This window comes from Triticum urartu, chromosome 1A, assembly GCF_056163025.1.
Source record: "Triticum urartu cultivar PI428250 chromosome 1A, HENAU_Tu73, whole genome shotgun sequence".
Lineage (NCBI taxonomy): Eukaryota > Viridiplantae > Streptophyta > Magnoliopsida > Poales > Poaceae > Triticum > Triticum urartu.
Genome location: NC_141873.1, coordinates 72195837 through 72208373, shown reverse-complemented (window position 1 = coordinate 72208373; position 12537 = coordinate 72195837). Strand labels below are relative to the sequence as shown.

Sequence of the window (12537 nt, the reverse complement as noted above, 5' to 3'; positions counted from 1 at the left end):
AAGCGTTCTTGACGTCGAGCTGGCGAATCTTCCAGTTGGAGGAGAGAGCGACGGAGAGGATAACCCGGATGGTAGCTGGTTTAACCACCGGGCTAAAGGTCTCGTCGAAATCAATGCCGTGCTCCTGGGAGAAACCACGCAACACCCAGCGTGCTTTGTAGCGGTCGAGGCTGCCGTCGGGTTTGAACTTGTGACGAAAGACCCACTTGCCGGAGACGATGTTGGCGTTGGCGTGTGGGCGTACAAGATCCCACGTGTTGTTGGCGAGGAGAGCACCGTACTCGTCAGTCATAGCCGCCAACCAGTTCGGGTCTTTGAGAGCACCACGAACGGACTTGGGGACCGGCGATGGAGCGGCGATGGGAGCGACGTGCAAGTTGAGGCATTCCCGCGGACCAATGATCTTTCCAGCCTGACGGCGGGTGATCATCTGACGAACAGGGGGCGGGGGCGATGGCCGTGGCATGGTTGTGGTCGAGCTGGACGCGGGAGACGCAGAGCCAAAGGCTGCATCGTCGCTAGCGTCGTTGGGAGACGCGGTCGTGGGCGAATCTTCATGGGCCGGCGTGTGCCCATCCAAGGAGGCGGGCGAGGCCGGGGATACCGGCGTGTGGGCCGGTGTGACCGGCGAGGAGGCGGCCGACGCAGTCGGGGCATGGGCCGGCGAAGCCGGGGCGTGGACCGGCGTGCGCGGCGTCGCTGGAGCAGGCGCTGAGGAGGCTGGGCGTGGTCCAGCGGACCGACGCGGCCCAGCAGACCGACGCGGTCCAGCGTGCATGGGTGGCACGGGAACCGGGGCGAGCACATCGATCGAATCATCGGCCGGAGGGGGCGACGGCGGCTGCTGCAGGTTAGAGACAGAAAAATCTGGTGCAAAAGGGAACCGAGTTTCGTCAAAAATCACATGCCGAGAAATAATGATGCGACGAGACTCGAGATCCATGCAGCGGTAACCACGATGATTAGAGGGGTAACCGAGGAACACGCACGCTGTCGAACGGTGCGACAGTTTGTGAGGCATGGTGGCGGAGAGGTTTGGGTAACATAAACAACCGAACGTACGAAGGAGAGTATAGTCGGGTGTTTTGGAAAAAAGAGCGAAGTAGGGGCAAGGTGCGGCGAGAGCTTTGGTGGGTAGTCTGTTGAGAAGATAGGTGGCCGCATGAAGAGATTCAACCCAAAATTTGCCAGGCATGCTTGCTTGAAATAAGAGTGTGCGTACTATGTCGTTGACAGTGCGAATTATGCGTTCAGCTTTACCATTTTGTGGGGAAGTGTATGGACACGAGAAGCGTAGGAGAATCCCGTGTTTGACGGAGAGTTCCTGAAGAGCGTGGTTGTCGAATTCACGTCCGTTGTCGCACTGAATGGCTTGAAGAGAGAGGGAAAACTGTGTGGCAACATAAGCACGGAAGTTAGATAAAAGAGAGAAAGCTTCAGATTTTTGGCGTAGGGGATACGTCCACAAGTAATGAGTGAAATCATCTAAAATGACTAGAAAGTATTTATATCCAGAGACACTCGGAATAGGTGAAGTCCACAAATCACAATGTATTAATTCAAAAGGTCTATGAGTTTGAGTAGTAGAAGCTGAAAATGGTAAACGAACATGACGGCCAAGTTGACATGCATGACATAAAGTAGAGTCCTTGAGCACTTTATTTATGGGGAGCGATGACGACGAAACAAGGCGCCGGAATGCGTCAGCGCCGGGGTGACCAAGACGCCGGTGCCAAAGAGTGGAGTCATCTGTGATGGTGGTGAGGGCGTGCGGCAAGGAGGTGACCGGATAGAGATCACCCGAGCTACTGCACCTGAGAATCACGGCCCCTGTCTTGAGATCCTTCACAGAAAAACCCCAAGGGTCAAATTCCACCGAACATAAGTTGTCAATAGTAAACTGACAAACAGAAATTAGATTTTTAACTATGCGGGGATTGACAAGGACATCACGAAGAGTAAGACGACGAGAGGAAGTAGGGAGAGATGCATGACCGGAGTGAGACACAGGAATAGAGGAACCATCTCCGACCATGATATTTTTGTGTGGAGGATTGGAAGAGAGAGAGTTGAGGTTACCGGCGTCCGAGGACATGTGAGCGGCTGCTCCGGTGTCCATGACCCACTCCGTGGGAGCCTACAAGCTCATGGTGTTGAAGCAGCTCGCAAGGGCGGACGGGTCCCATGTCGGTGTCGAGGGGGAGCCGTAGGTGGGGTAGCCGTTGTAAGTGAATGTCGCAGGCGATGGAGGCGTGTACGCTGGGGAAGGTAAGGCCATGTAGCCATGAGCCGGGCGGGATGGCGGGGCGGCAGGGCACGGCCCGAGGATGCCGTTGGCGTGGCCAGCCTGGTGGTAGACGGGTCCTCCGTGACCCATCATCGGGTGCATGTAGATGGCACCAGTCCAGGGGTGTTGCATGCTGGGAAAGGCGGGGGCGCCACCACCCCCGTTGTTCTTCTTCTTGCCCTTGCGGCCTGAACCGTTGCCGGAGGGGGCGCCAAAGGGTGCAGGAGTACCAAACCCGGAGCGCCCGACGTGAGGCTGCTGCGACGAGAGAGCAGGGCCGCCGCGAAGCCCCCCAGCAGGGAGCGGTGTAGAAGGCCGAGGGCGAAGACGAGCTCGTGTTCGACGGCTTAAGCTCCTGGAGAAGAAGCATGTTGCGAAATTGGAGAAAGGTAGGAAACGGCGTGAGGAGGGGAGCGAGGTTGCCGATGTCCTTGTAGTGGTCGTTGAGGCCCTTGATGGTGTTCCACACCAAGGCGTCGTCAAAGACGGGGGCGTTGACGTCGGCGAGGGCGTCGGCGACCGTCTTCTGCTCAAGGCAATAGGCGGTGACGCTCTTGTCCAGCTGCTCGATGTTGCGGAACTTCTGACCAAGATAGCCAGCGCGGGCTTGCTGGTTGTCGCGGAAGAGGGCGGTGATGGTGCCGAGGACGGCGGAGGCCGTTGTGCCCGCCGCCATGACCATGTCGGAGATGTCGGGAGCGACGGAGCCGTACAGCCAACGAAGGACGGTGGAGTCCATCTGCTGCCATTCCTCGTCGACCGGAGGAGGCGCCACGTCGAGGTGATCCGCGAGGGCGTATTGGCTGACGGCGATGTCGAGGAAGCGACGCCACTTGGTGAAGTTTGAGGCCTTGAGGTCGAGGGTGACGGGGATCAGGCTCTTGGCGTTTTGGATGGCAGTGGCCTGAGCCCAGAGGGCGGCATGGGGATGAGGAAGATCGCCGGCACCAGACATGGCTGCGGCAGCGGAGGCAGGAGAGGAGGGGCGGCGTGGGAGCCTGGGACGGCGGCGGTAGTGGAGAGGGACGGAAGCGAATCGCTTGGCTGATACCATGATAGAATTAGAGGAAGAGAATGATTGACCACACAATCGGTGGTTTCCTGCTATCTCATATATAGAGACAATTACAAAATATACAGGAAAACAATCTGTACAAATCCTAACCATAATGGCCTGATTACATGCAAGATATCAAGCTCTGAACATGGCAGGGTATAACCGAATATACTGACATATTCGGATTGCCTAACATAGAGTACTTACCCGGTGCTCTTATCTTGGCCTCTACTAAAGCTCCCCACAACGATTACCAGCTGGCCCTTTGACACAATCTGGATGATCTGGGTGTGATGACCTCTGTAATTCTTTATTGACAACGTATCATTGCTATTCATAATCAACTTTTCCTAGGAGGCAAGCAAGTGGTAGTTTATCCCCATTTTTGCTCTGACAGGAGAGTAGATCAGCGTTTAAACGGGGCCAATGCTCTCACTTTTTTCTTTTCTTTTCTTTTTGCAAACTGAAGGCATCTTCAACGGCGACCCACAAATTTCCTTTCGGATATGTTCATGGAACAGAGGGACCAGTCTGCGTAAATGAATACGGGAGGGAGCCATCCAACGTTGTCTGCATACATTTCAAACATTATTTCAATAATGACCGAACAGTATTCCCCGAAAACTTAGGAGCCTCCTGGCTGGCTATTACAGTTTTGAAGGGAAATGGTGGCGCACGACCGATCCGACGGAGACAGCGCACAGCAAGTAGCGGGGGAGTGGAAGGGGAAGAAAGCTCAGAGAAACTCTCTTTTTCTCTAACGATGGCGTATTGGAGATAGAAAAAATGTTAATATTTGGACTTGATCCATGGATTCCTAGTAGACCTGACAGAAGAGTCATACCTTCATGGCCTCTTTTTTAGGGTCCCAATAACTGCCACACGTGTGGTGTATCGGATAGTTATGCCACACGCCTCGTGTGGCATGGACAGCAACCAGCCCACACACCTACGTGTGGGCAAAACAACTAATGCCCACACATATCTTTTTTCCCTCCTGAACCCTCTCACACGCGTGCGTGTGGGCGAAGTTGATAACGCCCACACGCCCGTATGTCAGGCCTCGCATCCTTCTGGTCCCGCACGCGACGCGTGACGCCCACCGCGCGCCCGCAGTTGTCATGGTCCAGACCCTCTTCCATGTTCGTTTATCTGCAGTTGCCATGTCGCTGAACTACGGTTGCCATATCGAACAACTGCAGTTGCCATGGTTACTCAACTGCAGTTGCCATGTATGGTCTGATCTAATGTAGTTGTCATGATTTCATAACTTTAGGAGTTGCCACATACTAACACTAGGCAGTTGAGAGAGTTGCCATGTGCTCACAAGCATGCTAGGGCAGTTGCCATGTAATAAGGAAGAGTTGCCATCTGCTTACATGCACGTTAGGGCAGTTGTCATGTACGTGCACGTTGGGGCAGTTGCCATGTACCATGCAAAAACATATGGCAACTCGGTAAAAGACAGTTGCCATCTGCTTACGTGCACACTAGGTAGTTGCCGTGTACCCTGCAAAAACACATGACAACTCGGGTAAAAAAGAGAGTTGTCACCTGCTTACAAAGCACAATAGAGGCAGTTGCCATGTGCGCTGCAAAAACACATGGCAACTAGCAGCTTACGTGTGGGAGAGGAGACGGGCGTGTGGGCGAGATGGCAAATGCCCACACACCAGCCCTTGTGCGTGACTGAAAACTGGTGTGTGGGTGAACTGCTAAACGGCCACACACTGGCCTCTCCGTGTGGTAAAACGGATGTGTGGACGAACTATGTCACACGAGCCAGATTGTGTCAAGATTCGTGCATATAGTACTGGACGGTGATGGATGCGTGTGGTCGAGATGGTCAATGTCCACACGTGTGGGCGTTAACATTTCCGCTTTTTTAAGGTTAGTGGGATGAGATCCTTGCCTCTCTTTTTTTTTTTGCTCGGTAGATGTCCAGAGAATTCTGAGTATACCACGTAAATTACATGGCGTTTGATGATGACTTCATAGGGTGGCATTTTACTCGCAATGGGATTTTCCCAGTTCGGTCTACTTATCATGTGGTGTGTGGTCTCACCAATTTAGGAGGAGTGGTATTAATCTGTCAACACCAGGACCTTTAGTTAATAACCCTGTTTGGAAAGCTCTATGGAATTTGTCGGTGCCTCGTAAAATCCAGGTGTTCTGTTGGCGGGTATTGCACCGAATAATCCTGCTAAAGTCTATACTTGCAAACCGCCATGTGGGTACTGGTGGAACTTGTCCCATTTGCAAACAAGGTCCGGAAGATATTAAACATTTGATGTTTACTTGCGGCCAAGCCATGGACCTTTGGAGTGCGCTGGGCATATCTCACGTAATAATGGATGTCTTGCATATTGACCGCTCTGGGTCAATAATTTTTTAACAGATTTTCCGCGAAATAAACAAGCCGATTCAATGCATGCCTACTGTAAGAGTACATGAAATAATAGCCATCGGAGGCTTATGGTGGCTCCGCCGGCAAACTAACCACAACGAATCAGTTCCTCCAATAAGTAAATGGCCACTATCTATCTTGGGTATTACAGTTCATGCAACACGAGCTGGCTGTGGGAATCATGTGCACTCTCAGATTAGATGGACTAAACCTAATCGAAGTTTTGTTAAACTAAATTTAGATGCATCATACCACACAGAGGAAGGCACGCGAGCTACGACTATTGTCACTAGAGATTTATCATGCAAATTTCTTACTGGGAAATGCACATTTTACTTGCATGCTGCAGATGCCGTTACAATGGAGGCAACGGCTATGAAAGAGGGGCTGATATTGCCTAACTTTATGAGGTTTCATAGAGTTACAGCTGAGTTCGATTCAACTGAAGTCATTAATTTTTGCACAGGACAATCATAATGGTGGGATCCAGCAGCAGCTATTTATGCAGAATGCGTTGTCGTGGTTTTCATGATTGGGAAGGTCAGACTTCATTCATTGTCCTAGAGAAGCCAGCAGTGTTGCTCATAAGCTAGCTAGACATAGTTTTTTGAATAAATTATCTTGTAATTGGGACGATGTTCCCCCAGCTGATTATACTTAAGCTCGTGGATGATGTAATGTTGCTTAATAATCAATGAAGCTAGCCATGATGGCCTTCCTCGAAAAAAGTCATTTTAAAGATTTGAATATAGACTACATACTAAAATACATAAATGAATTAATCTATACACTAAAATATGTCTATATACATCCGTATATTGTCCGTATTAAAATCTCCAAAAAGCCTTATATATATTTTGAAACGGGGTAGTATATAAGGGTTTTGTTTCCACCATATTTTTAGATCGGAAGCTACAGACTTCTTAGGTGAAAATTACAATTATTATTTTTGAAATCTTTAAGTTTAGCCAGATTTTAATCGATATCAAGTGAAAAAATTCCATTCAGTGCTTTGCCGAAATGCAAACTGATTTTTTTCTTCAAAATATTCAGTGGTGGCAAATATATTTCAATACGGGAGTTAGAAACCATGCAAACATCATCGACTAGAGAGACACACAAACATCTTATTTAAGGCTTGCCAAGCAACAAATCTGAACGCATTATGAAGACATTGTTCCATCTCAAGAGTTTCCACGACCACGCACACGCAAAGCACAAAAACCGCACGCTGGTGCAATTCCAGCCACACACACAAGCTTATTGCCTTATTAGCGACACCGACAAGAAAATGCCATACAGATCAGAGATCCGATCCCACGATGCAAAACCCCGCCTAGCAAATCACAGCTTCTTCGGAACCATTTGTGCGGCAAGCTTCTTGACGGCCGGCCTCGCCATGAGGCTCTCCCACCAGGCCTTGACGTGCGGGTACGAGTCGAAGAGGGCCGCGTGAGGCGTGGCCATGAAATAGAAGGTGTATGGGAAATGGTTGAGGTCCGCGAAGCTGACGAAGTCCCCGGCCAGGTACTTGTGCTTGGAGAGGTGTGCCTCGTAGACCTCCAGCACCTTCTTCAGCTTCTCCAGGCTCTCGTCCACCACCTTCTGGTTGGTCGGCAGGCCGAGCATGATCGGGTTGATGAGGCACTCGTACACGATCGGCGAGATGGCTGGGTTGTAGCTGTGCGCGTCAACCTCCGTCCATACATCCACCATGGCCGCCTCCTTTAGGTTGCCCTCCCTCAGCAGGTCGACTTGGTTCGTCTTGTATTTGCGAAGCACGTACCTTGAAATTGCGCGTGACTCTGAAAACACAAGAAAACAATTTTTTTTGAGAATTTGATAAGATATTTGGACACCGAGGGTCCATCGGAAACAAATTTGAGGGCTATAATTCACTTCACTACTCTACTTTCTTTAGAAAAGAAGCATTCACTTTGCTAGCCGGTCCCGTTAAGATGCCGAGAAACAGAGGCCAAGCAGGTACTAACTAACAATTATTTTGACAAGGACAAAGTAACTGAAAAGAGCAAAGGCAAAGTGATTAATCATACCGAAGAGAAGCAGATCCCCATCCTGGAAAGCAGGGATTTGGCCGAACGGCTGAAAGAAACCAAAACATCTTGCATTAGCGCCAAAACAATGTGATACGGGAAACCAGAGGATTTGAGTGGTCGTGGATCTTACGTTTCTGACGCGATGCTCGGGGCTCTTGTGCTCCATGGCCTTGAAATCGATGTTGACCACCTCGTACTCGGCGCCGGCCTCCTCCAGGCACAGCAGCACCCGGGCCACGTTCGTCGACATGGCCGGCCCGAACACCTTCACCGGCGCCATTTTCCTTGGTTGCTAGTACACTCGAGAGAGTGAGATCGGGGTGTGCGTGTGTATGTTTCTGGTGTTTGTGTACTACCTGCGTCCGAGCGGTGTGCAGCATGACGCCAACTCGTTTCCCTTTTTATACGGCGTCTGCGTTTCCGAGTAGTGGTTGGCGGGAGGTTGGGACGTAAGCTCTCCGGAAGGGTGAAGAGGAGGTCGTGAGGTGTGCGGTACGGGGCCGGTCAATTAGTGCATCACGGCTTGCGTCAGCGAGTTCGGTGCTACTCCCTCCATTTCACAATGCAGTGCTTCCTCTATCCATGTGCTTCAACTTTGACCGTAAATTTAACTACCAAGACCAATTGCGACGGGAGCAAAAATTATGCGAATTCGTATTCGAAAGAAGTTTTCAATTATATAATTTTTTCTCCCGCCACAGTTGGTCTCGTTAGTTAAATTTAGGGTCAAAGTTAGACCTCGAGAAGTGCAGGCGCACTATATTTTGAAATGAAGGGAGTATTACTTTTCGTGATGTTTCTGGAATAGCGGCCACGATTCATCGGGCGGAGCTACCCAGGCATTCCTTCTTTCAGCCCAATTTTTTTTCCACAAATACGCATGTTGCGTATCATTTCATTAACTAGTAATCCCTCACGCGTTGCTGCGGGAATTGGTCACAATATATTTTGATGAGATTTGATTTTATCAAACATGATTATTTGCTTGGTAATATGAGAAGTAAAACTAAAAAATAAATATGATTGATTTTATTTAATTATTGAGGTTACATGTGTACATGTCTATTTAGCTGACATTAAGGGCCAGTTCTTTTCAGCGATTCTCCCAAAATTACCCCCCTCCCCAGCTTCTCCCAGAATCGTCACTCTATTTTTTTTACAATCCTATCTAGTTAAGGTCTAATTAGCTAGGATTGTAAAAAATATATGAAGTAGTGATTCTGGGAGAAGCTCGGGAGGGGGGCGATTCTGCTAGAATCGCCCAAAAAAACTGGCCCTAAGGGTCTTATTGGATTATCAATGTTTGATTGCCGAGAGGTTATATAAGAGTGTCATCAATGACATAATGCACTTCATAAAAACAGGTTTGAGAAGAAAGAAGGGGGGGGGGGGTGTTGAGGAATAGTGTTTCATCGTATTTGCAGGTGGCAAGTAGATATTAGTACAATACATTTATAAAGCTCAAAACTAAAAAAATGTGCCCCAACATTTTTCCCATCGAATTGCTTGATGTCACCGCATGACCCATGCAAAATGCAGCTTAGACACCTTAAATCACAGCCTTGCTCAACATATGACAAAGCCAAGCCTGAGTATGAAAGTTTGGCTATTTATATTTTTGGTAATAAGCTCCGACTTGTAGCATAAACCGCTAGATAGCTGCTGGTAAAGCCTGTTTGAATTTCATCTTTACATGCTGAGAGCTATGAAACAAAACAATGGATATATAAATGTTGAATGTTGTGTGATAGATGAAACTTTGCTTGCACAGAGGGTCGCATGGCTACTTCAATCAGAATGAGGTAAAGTAAACACATCCATCGTGCATGTTACCAAAATCATGCAGTTTTGATTTATCCCTGTAGTTCCCATGATCATCAGAGATAATCGAAATAAATGGTGATGTGACTGATTACAACTTTCGTACTGGAAAAAAATCTATTATGTCATGGCTTCCTCTTAACATCGAAATACTATGTATGAACAATATAGCATCATGACAAAGAGAGTATGTAGTAGCCTTACCTTCAAGGTTTGCATTCCTCCCTTATTGATCAAGTTGATGGTTATTACACAATGAAAGGTATGCTGACCAAAGCATGGGATGAGATGTGGCAATCAAAATCATGGGGATTTGGTTGGTATTCTAGTTGTCATCCTGGAGGGTCTCCTATTATAGAACTACTTGAACTACTACAGTAGAGTGCATATGTCCATGTCGATGCCTACCCAAATCACATTCGAACACATCTGATAGCCACATGAATAAATGATTAGCCACATCAAATTCTGATATAAATAGAGAGGAAGGAAGAATGCAAAAATTGTGACAAATGATCAAACAGATGTAGTAGCAATAACATATCAATCAAGAGAGAACTCTTTTGGCCACAACTAGTAATGTTCTTCAATACAGAAGGAATGTGCATTTATGAGAAAACAACCCATATGTGGGATACTTTGTGATATTAAAGTAAGAAAACTCAAATCAGCTGATGATAGACTTCGGTGTATCTTATTGTTTTAGGCTTTTAGCTCATGCAAACCTGACAGAAGTGAGCAGCTTCAAGCCTTAACAGAAGAACAATATGCACGTAAACTGAAACAACCTGATAAAAGGTTCCAACTCCATAATATTCATTTACCTCAATCATGTAACAGAAGATCACTCACCGCATTATTCATTCAACTAACTAAAGTCTAGAATAAAATGTGGAGCATGAAGTAAAATGGCATCGAGAAAGAAAGAGATCAATTGTACCTAAGCTCAAATTAGCTCACAAAAGACTTCTCATTATTTTTCAACTATCCCAAGACCTAACAGTAAATAACGTCCACAAAGGAACTCCTAGCTCAAAAACATCTACTTGAATCTTCTTAGAATGATAGAATTTGCCTTTTCTTAATCTTCTTAACATTCTCTGAAAAACACAACCTATACTAAAATTCTCAAAACACAAACTGTGCTAAAATTCACTACCACACTGAGCCCCTATGCCGACGGCCCAGGCCGTCGGCATAGCCCTGATTCCCATCGGCATAGGCCTATGCCGACGGCCCCCGTCGGCAACATACGCGTCGGCGTACCCCAGGTCCCCGTCGGCATAGACACCTATGCCGACGGCGTCCGTACATCTATGCCGACGGTCCTGGCCGTCGGCAACGCTCCGCGCCTAACGGTGACTGCCGGTGCCACCGTCAAGTGCTGCCCATACAAGAGACGCCACGTGGCAGGGCTATGCCGATGGCTTAGCCGTAGGCATAGCTTCAAACCTATGCCTACGGCTAAACTGTCGGCATAGCCCTGCCACGTGGCGCTCTCTGTTAGCTCCTGGTGCAGGGCTATGCCGACGGCTTAGCCGTAGGCATAGATGCAAAACTATGCCGACGGCTTTGCGGTAGGCATACACGCCACACGGCAGCTCCTGGTATCACGAGAGCCATCTATGCCTATGGCATTGCGGTCAGCATACTTGCTCGCCAGAACCAAAAAAAAAGATTAGCCAAAAAGGCTAGTTATCTACAAATGCTTATACAAACATGATTCAACAACCATGGATTTGGAAACACGGACCATAGAATATTTTTTATGTACATAACATTCCCATTCTAAGACTCCACAGCAACATTAGAGGAGGCCGAGAGGCGGTGGTGGGGGAGACAAGGCTGCAACGATGGAGGTGGCATACAATCAGTATAACAAACCGAAGATCCTACATATGAGGATGAATATGTAATATATACATTGAATTTACCAAAAGAAACCCGCCTAGAACAGGGGCATCCAACTAAAAAGGCAGAAAATTATTGCCTTTGATGAAGATAACTTGTCATGTTGGTGCTTGAACCAAACAATGCTACTAATACACACATCACAGATATGCTCCAGTTTCGGTTGTATCTATCAAGCATGAGTTGTTCAAGGCAAGCTCCAGATTGAGGTGCCATCCGGTTGGTATCAGTCAAAGTTCAACCAAAAAAATTGACACATACAAACTGAAGAGAAGTGTGGTGCTGATTCATATGTATATACAGAAGATGCAAGTGTCATCGAGTTGGTTTTAGTCAAAGTAAAAACAAATGGACACGTACAAAACTAAACCAAGGTGGTGTTGATTCATGTGCATGTACAGATTGAGGTGCCATCCAGTTGGTTTCAGTCAAAGTTCAACCAAAAAATGACACATATAAACTGAAGAGAAGTGTGGTGCTGATTCATATGTATGTATGTAGAGGAGATGCAAGTGCCACCAAGATAGATAGTTTCAGTCAAAGTAAAAAAACAATTGGACACATACAAACTGAAGCAAACTGTCATGCTTTTTCATGTGTACATACAAAAGATGCAAGTGGTATCTAGAATTTGGATATAGGTAGTACGGTCATGTGGTGAATTTTGTGAATCTATACTCTGCATCTACCAAAATGATCGCTCCCCTCACATGCAAATATAATTCAGTCCAATGGCTTTCTCCCTTCACATGCATAAGACAAGAGCAGACCATCTAAACAGGCGGATCAGACCTTCACCTTGGGAAGGAGGCGAGTGCTACTTGTTGCCGTGCCGTCGTCGAGATCGGGTGGTCGTCTTCCTTGAGCAAGACAAGGTTGTTCCTCCCCTACACTCCAATGGCCATCTTATCCAAGGACATCTACAAGGGCAGAACACACCATTGATGCAAGTGTCACCAAGATAGTTTCAGTCAAACTTAAAGCAAATGTAAACATG

At 47.7% G+C, this 12537-nt stretch overlaps 1 protein-coding gene and 1 pseudogene across 1 annotated transcript; both read right to left on the bottom strand.

The window, feature by feature from the left end:
- Window positions 1-1805: 1805 nt before the first annotated feature.
- On the bottom strand, window positions 1806-3341 carry LOC147990090 (uncharacterized; annotated as a pseudogene).
- Window positions 3342-6858: 3517 nt separating this feature from the next.
- On the bottom strand, window positions 6859-8202 carry LOC125506929 (putative glutathione S-transferase GSTF1). Its single transcript, XM_048671663.2, has 3 exons — window positions 7939-8202; window positions 7806-7854; window positions 6859-7556 (listed from the first exon to the last, which is right to left on the bottom strand). The coding sequence occupies exons 1-3, from the start codon at window positions 8086-8088 to the stop codon at window positions 7096-7098; spliced, it is 660 nt and encodes a 219-aa protein (XP_048527620.2). The 5' UTR covers window positions 8089-8202; the 3' UTR covers window positions 6859-7095.
- Between the last annotated feature and the right edge of the window lie 4335 nt (window positions 8203-12537).

Bases quoted from the DNA above. Each gene is read 5' to 3' on its own strand.
- LOC125506929 (XM_048671663.2), bottom strand. From the start codon at position 8,088: ATGGCGCCGGTGAAGGTGTTCGGGCCGGCCATGTCGACGAACGTGGCC. The intron at 7,855-7,938 runs GTAAGATCCACG...GGTTTCTTTCAG, and splicing joins CCGAGCATCGCGTCAGAAAC to CCGTTCGGCCAAATCCCTGC. The intron at 7,557-7,805 runs GTATGATTAATC...TTGTGTTTTCAG, and splicing joins TGGGGATCTGCTTCTCTTCG to AGTCACGCGCAATTTCAAGG.